Source organism: Monodelphis domestica, chromosome 5 (genome assembly GCF_027887165.1).
Source record: "Monodelphis domestica isolate mMonDom1 chromosome 5, mMonDom1.pri, whole genome shotgun sequence".
Taxonomy (NCBI): Eukaryota; Metazoa; Chordata; class Mammalia; order Didelphimorphia; family Didelphidae; genus Monodelphis; species Monodelphis domestica.
The window spans coordinates 37,434,491-37,446,007 of NC_077231.1; the positions used below are offsets into that span (position 1 = coordinate 37,434,491).

Here is an 11,517-nt window from a genome sequence, read left to right on the forward strand (position 1 = left end):
TGTCTTAGAACCCAATCCGGCCAGTTCTCCTTGACTGCAAGCCAGACCTTGAGCACTACAGTCTTCTTTCTTTACCCCCCAAACAAAATTTGCCTATATTCTTCCTTCATTTTTCTTAGGGTCCTGCTCTCTGCTAATGTCATCACGTGATACAAGGCATTGATAATTTGAGTGTATAATCCTATCTGAACATCATCCTTACTGTAGAGCAAGGCTTTTGAGCAAATGATGCCTTGTGAAAAGGCACTACTTGCCTTCATTTCATACCATATGGTGGGGGTGGAAGGGTGGAGATGCCAGAAGGGTGACAGAGGAACTCCCCTCCCCTTGGCTGCTAGGTGGACCCTCCAGCCCCTTACTTCATTTTTCATTTAAACATTTATTATACCCTGGAGTAGAGACAGAAGGCTTAGATAATCCTAGATGATTCATAGCACCTATCTGGATAAGAAAAAAATTAGAATACACAATATGCACATGGAGAGGTGCAAAACAAAATGCTGTGGGAAGTTCGCAGGTCAGTCCTTGTTTGAAGGATCAGGGAAGGCTTCCTGGAGGAATGTGGCATTTTAACTGAGTTTTGGAGGATGGGTATATGCCAACAGTCAGAAGATGGGAAGATGTTCCAGGCATACAAGAATGCATGCTTAAAGGTCAAGAGGAGGTCATGTATGGGGTATGTAAATGATCTAGAAAGTAGTCTAGATTGAAGCATAGAATGCATAGTGGGGAGTACTAGTTGATATGGCTAGGATTGTTACCAAATTGGGGAGGACCTTTAAGTACTAAGAAAGGACGTTTGAACATTACTTGGCGGGCAACACGGAACTGTTGGGGATTTTTGAGCAGACATCCACGTATACATAAGGAGGTTTAGAAGATGAATGGGAATGGGGAAAGAGCAGAGGCCGGAAAACTTGTTAGTGAGCCAGTGGAATCGTCCAGATGGTCACGAAAGCCTCATCGTGTCTCCAGTTTCAACCTGGGATTACTAATTCTCTGTGTCCCCACTTCCCTTCTGTAGAGTCCTCCATTTCCTGAGGAATGAGGGCAGAGAGGTGTGTATGTCAAGTGTGGGTTGTGCGGGTCTAGACTCGTGAGTGAAACTTTCCAGTTTGCAACCCTACGAGAATAGGCCGCGCAATTGAGTCTACTACCTATGCCTAGCACTGTGCCAAGGGTTTAATGGACACCTACGCTCGGGTCAGGAGGGCCCAGGACTGGGGTGTCCTCTAGCCTTTCAGATACTCAGGGAACCCGAATGGGCTGGAGAGCTTGTGAATACTAGTGGCGAGTTCCTTCCCTAGCTGGTGGTGGAGTCTTTTAACCTTGAATGAGGTGGATGTCACACCGAGTAATAACAGTTATACGTGCCTTTGTGCTCGGTACTTCACAAATACCTCCTATCCTCCCCACAACTTTGGGAAGCAAGTACTATTAGTGATGGTATTTGCTCATTTGTGAAGAGGATGGGAGGAGGTGGAGGCAGAGTATTCTTCTCACTCTGCTAACGAGAGGGAAGGAATGAGGTTTGAATCTAATCAGGCCTGTTAGGCCCCATTAGACTCCAGCGGATCATGTTGGAAAGGTAATCTGCAAAGGTGTCTTTCAATGACTGTCTCTTTCCCTATCATGAGAAAGATAATCCTGGGGTAGAAAGAAAGGGAAGGGCCACCGTTATGGAAATAGAAGAGGCAAGCATATTGAGATAAGGAAGAAAAGTAGATGCTCCCTAGAAGCAAGCCTTGAAGAATGCTCATGATAGATCATGAGCCATGGGGAGACCTTAAAAGAAGAAAGAGCCAGGTAAAAATCTGGGACTGTTCCAATCTAGTTGGATTCCTTTCCTCAAGTTTCTCCCTGTTCTGGGCCATCCTACACACCGCTGGCCATTTTCCCTTAGTACAGATCTGACCCTGTGACTCTCCTACTCGGCCAACTCCAGTGGCTTCCTTTAGGATAAAATATAAAATTCTCCATTTAACTTATAAAGCCCTATACTACAGGGTCCCCATCTATCTTTCTAGCCTTCTTGGACATTACACCCTCACTCTGATCCAGCCAAATTGCCTTCTGTATTTTTTTATTTTTTACAAAGGCATTTCATTCTTTATGCCTGTGCCCTGGCCATCTCATATACCTGGAATGCACCTCCTTCCTAAGTCATACTGTCTCTCTTCCCTTTAATGCTCATGCACCATCTTTTGCATAAAATCTTTTCTGATGCCCCACAATCATTAGTGCCCTCTCTTCCAGATTATCTTGAATTCAGCTACGTGGCACAGTAGACAGAGTACTGGGCCTGAAGTCAGGAAGACTCATCTTCCTGAGTTCAAATCTGGACTCGGGCACTTAATTCTGTTTGTCTTGGTTTTCCTCATCTGTAAAATGAACTGGAGAAGAAACCACTCCAGGATCTTTGCCAAGAAAACCCCATACGGGGTCATGAAGAGTCAGACACAACTGGAAAGACTGAACAACAAAATATATTAACTTTATGTTCATGCTGTATATATTTTTATATGTACTTGTCTCCCTCGTTAGAATGTAAGCTCCTTTTGAGTAGGGATTGTTTCATTCTTTGTACTTGTAACTCCAACACCTAGCATAGTGCCTGGCACATAGTAAGAAGAGCTGAATAAATACTTGTTGGTTGATTGATTGGTTGATTGATTGAAGTGGGAAAGGAGAGAAGACAGATGGAGGAAAAGTTGAGATGTATGAGAATATAGAAATCTGTCCCTCAGAATAGACCAATATGATCTATCCCAATTAAGAGCCATTGGGGTGGAGGTGGGGGAACTTCAGTGGCTCAATGGATAGAGTGCCAGGCCTGGAGTCAGGAGTTCAAATTTGGCCTTGTTGCCTAGCCCTCACTGCTCTTTTGTCAATACACAATATTGATTCTAAGATGGAAGATATGGATTTGGGTTTTTTTTTTTTGTTAAGCTATTTTTTGGACAGGTTCTTGGTTAAGCAAGGACTGAGATTGGCCATATGTTTGGCACCATTAAATTGATCATTACGCACCCACTCTGGGGTTAGGCTAAGATTTAAAGTCCTTTAGCTAAGGGATAGGGGGCTATTTTAGAGAATTGGAACTTCTAGATTCCAGCCCCTTCCTGAGTTCTCAATGGAAAAGGCAGAGATAATTACAGGACAGGTATAATATCTGTCTCTACCTGCAGTCGCTCAGGCCTAGGACAATCAGAATTCTGAAGATGAAAGAGGACTTGAAATTTGTCTAGTCCAACCTGTGTGATCTGTGACAAGTTAACCCTTCTTTTTCCCTCATACTTGTTGGTTGATTGATTGAAGTGGGGAAAGAGAGAAGACAGATGGAGGAAAATTTGAGATATGAGAATATAGAAATCTGTCCCTCAAAATAGACCAGTTTTTCTCATCTGTAAAATGAAGGGCTTGGAGATGATCTTTAAAGTCTGAACTATATAAAACTGCTTTGGCCAAGCTGAGAAAATTACTACAATCCTGTAGGAAGATTATAGAAAGTTACAGGGAAGGACAAGGTTTCTTTCCTTCATAGGAGAAGGAATCCTGTTCCTGAGAATACTCTCTAGGAGTGGGTGATACCCTGGGGGGGATGATGGGGAGAAGGGGGAAGGAGGGTATACTAGGAGCTGAAACCCTAACCAGAATGGGCTCAGATTCATTTCCAGAGCGACTGGAATACAACCATTCCCTCTCTTTCCAGGGTGCAATAAAGACTTATCAGGCATCCACCCACTCCTAATCTTAGTATTGTTATGATTGTATCTATATTGGTTTCATCTGTGGGCTCCTGCTGCCCCCTGCTGATAGATATTGAAATCCCTGAACAAGAATAGGGATAATTAGCTGTTGAACTATCTCAAAAAGAGTGAACAGAGATTTTATCCATCAAAGATTTTAACTCCAGGAATCTCCCTCTTAGGGCTGGAGACCTATCTGATTTTTTTTTTTTTTGGTTTTCCTATACAGAGTGGCAACATTCACCTTTCTCCTTGAAGGACGGAAGGGATTTGGCGATGTTCTTTTCAGATACTGGGTATATAAAGCTCAGAAAACAGCAGGTAGTTCAGTTTAGTTATAATGTAGATTAAGGGAAGTAAGACTAGAAAGTTGCTTGGGGTCAGATTTTGAAGTGCTATGAATGAATGAATGAATGAATGAAGACATGCATACATACATTTATAATGTCTAGGGCAGCTAGATGGTGCAATAAAGTGCCAAACCTAGTCAAGAAGACTTCTCTTCCTAAGTTCAAATCTAGACTCGGATACTTACTTGCTGTGTTGCCTTAGTTCCTCATCTGTAAAATGATCAGGAGAAGGAAATGGCAAACCACTGCAGTATCTTTGCCAAGAAAACCCCAACTGACAACAGTAACAAAATTTACGAAGTCTATACTAATGACAAAGCACTTTGCTAAATGCTGGGGATACAAAAAGAAAATCTGAAATAGTCCCTACTCTCAAAGATCTCACTTTCTAGTTTGGGTCAGGGAGGGGAAGATAATATATTTTTTAAATGATCATGTCATATACCTTTCTGTATCCCCATGCCTACCTACCACAGTTACCTATCCTGGTGCCCTGTACACAGATACATAGCAAATGTTTATTGTTGACTTTCAGAAAAGGTTTACTCTTTTGGAAAAATTCTAGAATATATCATTTTTAGAAAGATGAAAATATCTGGTAAGTATATTCCAAATTCTTCCACCAAAAAAAAAAATTGCCTCATAATATATACTACCCACAACTCTCTCTAGCTTCTCAAAACAGAATTTTAAAGCAAATTTTTAAGCTAGGGAAAATAATGAACACTATTTCAATGCACTTGAAAAAGGAATGGAACCCAGAAATGAAGGAAAACCTAATAAAAAATGTGTTGACAATTTAGTTAGACTAGAATGATGGGAGTTGAAGTAGATAGATAGCATTAATACCTTCTGCCCAAGCTCCCATCTCTGTGATTGTTCTTCAAAGTCTAGTTCAAGTATGACCTCTTTTGGCCTCAGTTTCCTTGTCTATAAAAATGAAAGGATTGGTACTAAATGCCTTCTAATATTCCTTTCAGTTTTAAATCTATGATTTTCTGTTTCTTTCATGAAGCTTTCACCCCAGCCTCTATCTCATTTCAATTTGGTTCAACAAGCCATTTTTAAATGTAAAAGTAAGACAGCCCCATCCTTAAGAAGCTTACTTACTTTCACTCTCACTCACTCTCCCTCTCTCTCTTTCTCTCTCTCTCCCTTCCTCTACTTGTTTCCCTTTCTTCTTTCCCAGTCTGTATCACCATCTCTCCCACTTTCTCTCCCCCTCTCTCCATGCCTCATACACACATACTTTTCATGCTGCCAAGAGTGGAAGGAAGCACAATTGGGGAAGACTAAATGTTAGTTGGTGAAGGAAAGGTGCATTTGTTGTAGTGCCTTTCAGTTGGCTATCATCAGAAAGGTTAGATTTGACCCACCTTCCCTTTGGTTGGCTTGCACACCAATAGACAATCTCATACACCATAAGGGATGGAAGCACTCCACTTTGGAGACTACTCAAATAAGACTAAATTTCACAAGAAGACTAAATTTCACAAGAACACATGCAAAGTCTTACATCTGAGTTTAAAAACACAACTTCCAAGTACAGGATGTGGGAGGCAGTTTGAAAAAGATCTAAGCATTTTATTGGACTAGGAGTTCAATGTGAATCAATATTGTGATGTAACCAACAAAACAAAAAAGCCCCAACGTAGACTTTGGCTGTATTGAGGAAGCCCTACCATCCAAAATTGGAGAGGTGACAGTACTGTACCTCTAGCAGACCACATCTGGAATATTTTATTCAGTTCTGGGCATCACAGTTTTAAAAAGATAAGCTGTAGAGCTGAATATTAAATAGCTTTGAGGAAAGCCAACTAAGATAAAGATTAGCTGAAGGAACTGGGAATGTTTAGCCTGGGGAAGAAAAGGCTCAGGGAGAACATGATGACTATCTTCAAATATTTGAGGGACTGTGATATGGAAGGACTATGATCTCTTTGACCGCAGAAGGCAGAACTAGAAGCAATGGGTTGAAGTTTCAAAGAAACAAATTTGTGTCATGGAAACCTTCCTAATAATCTACAAAAGGGGGGCATCTGGGTAAACATGGCTGCAGTTTAGATGCAGGAATCTACCTCTCAGTGCCTACCTATATAGATTACCTCAAAAGACAGAAAAAAGACCCAAATTCATATGAATGAAGGGACTCCAGAGGAGAGCATAGAATTGAAGGTACATGGGATTGGGGCTTTCCCACACTATAAGGAGGTGAAATAGCTTCCACCAAAATGTGAGCTGATCTACCCTCCCCCACCCCACCTATGGAGCCAGTGCGCTAGATTCAGAGCCAGTGAGCTAGAATCAATGAGTATGAGGCACCTATAGGTCCTTGGCAGCTGACTAAGACCACCAAAGACCTGCCCCTGAGAGCAGTAGCTAGAGTTGAGACCCCAACAGGTTGAAGAGCACAGACCTTGGGTGAGGTGATTGCACAGAGAAGGGCTGCAAACAGAAGCTCCAGAGACTCAAGAGGTGGCCTTGGGCAAAAACCTCACTCCTTAGCCCCATACACAGGGAACCTGCCCTCCTCACTCAGATTTCTGACTGGAAAGGGAAGGAAAAACCATCATAGTGCTGGCAAAAAAACACCCAGGAAAAACAACTTCCCAACACCAAGAAAAACAAGGTGGCATTGACCCTGGATAATTTTTTATGGAGGAAAAATCCAGACTACAGAGGAAATAGCAGAAGAGGATTTACAAATAAATGCATCCAAACCTTCCAAAAAAAAAAAGGAAATTGGCTATAAGCTCTTGAAGAGTTTAAATTGGAGCTTATCAAAAAGATGGAAGAACACTGGCAAGAAAAGTGGGAAATAATTCAAAAAGAAAATAACAGGTGAAAAGACAGGAACTCCCAATTGGAGAAAGAAGCCCAGAAATCAAATAAAATGATAAATAAATTAGAGACCAAAATTAAACAGCTGGAAGCCATGAAAAGCAGGATAGACCAAACCAAAAAGGAAAATTAAAAGATTATAGCAGAAAACCAGTCTTTAAAGACCAGAATTGGGCAATTAGAAGCCAGTGATCTTACAAAACAGCAAGAATTAATAAAGCAAAATCAAAAGATTGACAAAATAGAAGGGAACATGAAATATCTCACTGAGAAGATGACTGACCAAGAACAAAGGTCTAGAAGAGACAATTTGAGAATCATTGGTCTACCTGAAAATCCAGAAATAAACAGTGATATTGACATCAAACAAGAAATTATCCAAGAAAACTGCCCCAATGTTCTTGAACAAGAGGGAAAAATAGACACTGAAAGAGTTTATAGAACACTCTCTACACTAAATCCTAAAAAGACAACCCGTAGGACTGTAATTGCCAAATTTAAGAGCTTCCAAGCTAAGGAAAAAATTTTACAAGAAGCCAAAAAGAGACAATTCAGATATCAAGGAGCATCAATCAGGATCACACGAGATCTGGCAGTTTCCACACTAAAGAACCAAAAGGCTTTGAATATGATATTCAGAAAGGCAAGAGAATTGGGTCTTCAACCAAGGATCACCTACCCATCAAAACTGACTATATACTTCCAGGGGAAAGTATGGGCATTCAACAAAATAGAAGATTTCCAAGTATTTGTAAAGGAAAAGACCAGAACTAAGCCGAAACTTTGATATCCAAATACAAAAATCAAGAGAAACATGAAAAGGTAAATAGAGGGGAAAGAAAAAAATTTGTTTTTATTGAAATTTTCTTCTTTAAGGTCTTCCATAAGATCAAATTGTTTATATTAATATATGGGAAAATTTTATTTGTAATCCTAATAATCTACAGAAGGGAGCTGACCTGCCTCGGTATGCAATGGATTCTCCCTCAGCATCGTTTGGACAGCCACTTGTTGGGTATATTCATTTTGGTTATGAGTTGGGCCAAAGGTCCCTTCCAACTCTCAAATACTGTTTCTCTGAGAGTGATGAGAAGGGGGAAGAGGGAAGTAGTGTGAGAAAAGACGGCGCTGGAGGAAGATTCTCAGAGCTGCCCTGGGGCCATTTCCTCCAGTGTTTTTGCTCCAGAACATCCTCAAGTCCCTGGCCAGTTGCTGGGTACCAACCAGGTAGGAGGAGCCAGGCTTCCATTCAACCCAATCCTAAATGGAAACTGACCTCCACGCTTCCCAATGAATTCTTTAAGGAGAAGAGAGCATAGAAATGGCCCAGAAACTGTGGGCTGCTGGACTGAGCGGTACTTTTCATGGAACCCTCCCCCCTCCCCAACAAACCTGGCTTAGGCGGGGGTCCAGAGGCCACCAAGATCTCTAGCGGCTGGTTTCTTTGTTTTGTTTTTAATTCTTGTGTTTCTTTTCTTTTTTCTTTCTCTCTCTCTCTCTCTCTCTCTCTCTCTCTCTCTCTCTGTCTCTTTCTCTCTCTCTCTCTCTCTCTCTCTTTTTTTTTTTTTTTGCTGAGAGGGGGGTTGGGTGAGAAGGACCTCCCCCTTGCCTTCTCCAGGCGGGGAGGGAGGCGGGGCTGGGCCCAGGGAGGGGTGCCGGAGGAGGAGCCCGCCCCGCCCCATCCCGTCCTGCTTGGCTGGGGCTCCCAGGGCTCTCAGCTCTTCTGCGTTGCCGCCCCCCCTGGCCGCGCGACCCAGTGCCCACGCGTGCCCACGCACCACGTCCCGCCATGGCCCCCACGTTCCTCCTGCTCCAGCCCCCGCCCCCGCTGCTGCTGCTACTTCTGCTGCTGCTGGGAAGCTCAGGAAGCCTCGCTGAGCCTGGGGATGAAACCGAAAGTTCCGTCCGGACTCTCCAACTGGAGACCCTGGTGAGAAGGGGCCCGAGTCCCCCCGCGCCTGTACTCCGGGCCCCTCCTCCTCCAAATCCAACTCGGGAAGGGGGTGGGGGAGGCGGGGCTCGGGGCTCCCTGGATTCCCGGGGGAGGAGGGAAGGAGCTCCGGGCTTCCCCTCCTCCCCGGCCCCCCCAAGCTTTGCCTCCCGTCCTCCTTCGTAGGTCGAGCCCCCGGAGGCCTGTCGCGAGCTGGCTGCCTTCGGAGATACGCTGCACATTCACTACACGGTGAGGGGCCAGTCGGGCTTGGGAGTGGGGCCCCACAGAAACACGTCAGCTTTGGCTGGGACACGTGGCGAGGGGGTGCGGGGAGTGGGAGCCGACCCCTCCCGGCCCTCCTGGCGCACGTGGCGGGAAGGGCCCTCCCACCCCGGGGCCTCGGGTGGGGGGGGGGGCGTAGTGAGGAGGAGGGTGAGCCTTGTACGGGCTTCCCGTCTGCCCTCCATTGGCTTGGCAGAATGAGCCCGGGGCTGCCGCCTCCCAGGGGGTCAGGTGCCTTTCGGCCAAGGCATGGGGGGTGCATCCCGGGGGGGCTGACGAAGGCTTCTCTCCCAGGGCAGCCTCGAAGACGGACGCATAGTTGACACGTCCCTGTCCCGGGATCCCTTGGTCATCGAGCTCGGCCAGAAGCAGGTCATCCCAGGTATGCGGGATTGGGGTTTGGCCCCCGCTTGTGTCTAGTCCCCTTCTGCTGAGGTGCCCCGGGATTCCGTCCGGCCTTGGGCCTCCCCCCAAGTCTGGGAACAAACGGGGGGGGGGTGTCCCACCCAGAAGAACCGCTTCTGGAATGGGCTTCCTCCGGGTCTTGTGAGGAAGGAGCCTGCCCAGCCGAAGGGGCTGTCACTGAGGGAGCGGAAAGGAGTGGGAGAATCTTTGACCCCACTTCCCTGTCCATTCAGTCCTGTCTTTTCCCTGGTTGTTTTCCTGCCATTGCTAAGGCCTGGAGCAGAGTCTGCTGGACATGTGTGTGGGGTGAGTCTTTGGGGGTTCGGGGGGAGGGTCCCCAGGACCGTCTGTTCTTCTGTTCCTGAACCCTCAAATGAAGACAGCCATTGCAGTCATTGAGTGGGGAGGCACCCAGGGGCCCGCAGATGTCTCCCTTTCTTCCCAAGTGTTTCATGAGAGAGCCCCGGGGGAGCTGTCCGCTCTGGTGGAGTCCTTCTGGTTAGGGAGCAGGACTTCAGCCCGCTTTGACCCCTGTTCCCTCCCCTAGAGAGAAGCGGAGAGCCATCATTCCCCCTCACTTGGCCTATGGAAAACGTGGATTCCCCCCCTCCATCCCAGGTAACCACGCCGGCCTCCCTCCCAATTCAGAGTTCCTGCGTGCTGCGGCTGCTGGGTTCTTGGGGGGCCATGCCTGGGGCCTCTGCTTTTCACCTCTCCTTGGCTTGGCCTCTGGGAGCTTTCGGCAGGGCCGCCAGCCTGCTCAGCCCGAGTTTCCAAGTTTCTTTTCCCATCGGCCACTTTTCTCTCCCAAACAGCCTCAGGACACGGGCAGGCGGCTAGAAATGATCCTCAAAACCACGGCGTGGACCTTCGTTTTTAAACTCTTGCTTTGCGAGGTCCTCGCCTTCCCTTGGACTTGTTCTCCAGCCTCACTGATTTGTGCTCCGCCTGTCTTGGAGCATCTCTTACTCTCCTCAGCTCCTCCCGAGCCCTCTCTTTGGTTGCTAAACCACCATGTCTCTTCTCGGCCCCGACATCCTCCTTAGCCTTTTCCCTTCTATTCTGAATCCCGACGTTCCTAGGAAGTCTCCAGGATTCTAGCGTCCATGTGGGATGTGCTCAAGTCATTCCTTTCTAGCCACTTTCAGGGGTGCCAATGATGCCACCCATTTGACGGTGCTTGGAGGGGAACCTGACAAACGCCCAGTTTTGAGCTCCCTGGCCCCGAGCTAGCCTTCCAGGCGGTCCGGAAGGGGGCCGTTTCTCCTCTTAGCACCACCAGTTTCTGCAGACAGCCTGTCATTTCTTCCGCTGGCCTAGACTTAGGGACGATGAGCAAAACCGTTCACGTTTTCCTTGCCTCGCTTGCTTGGCTTCGCGGTGGCCCCCGTCTTCCTTTCAGGTTCTGAGGGTTTAGTGACTGACCCTACAATCCTATCTGCCTCCCCAGGGGATGCAGTGCTGCAGTTTGAGGTGGAACTGATCGCCTTGGTACGAGCCAGCTACTGGCAAAAGCTGGTGAAAACTCTCTTTCCTCTTCTGGGCATGTGTCTGGTACCAGCCCTGCTGGGTCTCATTGGCTACTACCTGTACAGCAAAGCCAGCAGCCCCAAGATCTCTAAGAAGAAGCTTAGAGAGGAGAAGAAAAACAAGAGCAAAAAGAAATAAAAGCTCTTCCCTTTTATTCACTTGTTCCTTCCGGGCTGCTTTTGTAAGGGGGATGAGAGTGGGCAGTGATTCAGAGTCAGGCCTTGGGGAGGAGGAGGCATGTGAGCACTCCTTCCCCATCACTTACTCTTCTTCTCATTTTCCATCCCGAACTCAACCGTGGCTTTTCCCATTAAAAAGCTGGAACCAGAAGGTACAGGGCGCCTAGTGGCTCCCCAGGATCCTCCGTACGTTGCTTGGGGGCAGGGTTATAGAAGGGGACTTCTTAGTCAATCTATTAGAAAGGGGG

General features: G+C 46.4%; 1 protein-coding gene across 2 annotated transcripts; it reads left to right on the plus strand.

The window, feature by feature from the left end:
- The first annotated feature begins 8,588 nt into the window (after positions 1 to 8,588).
- On the plus strand, positions 8,589 to 11,244 carry FKBP11 (FKBP prolyl isomerase 11). Of its 2 annotated transcripts, XM_056798344.1 has the most exons (6): positions 8,589 to 8,870; positions 9,057 to 9,122; positions 9,450 to 9,537; positions 9,833 to 9,866; positions 10,108 to 10,178; positions 11,011 to 11,244. In XM_056798344.1, the coding sequence occupies exons 1-6, from the start codon at positions 8,730 to 8,732 to the stop codon at positions 11,226 to 11,228; spliced, it is 618 nt and encodes a 205-aa protein (XP_056654322.1). In that variant the 5' UTR covers positions 8,589 to 8,729; the 3' UTR covers positions 11,229 to 11,244. The 2 variants fall into 2 exon arrangements, with proteins under 2 accessions (XP_056654322.1, XP_056654324.1); XM_056798346.1 differs by lacking the exons at positions 8,589 to 8,870; positions 9,057 to 9,122 and having other exon boundaries at positions 9,794 to 9,866.
- The last annotated feature ends 273 nt before the right edge of the window (positions 11,245 to 11,517 follow it).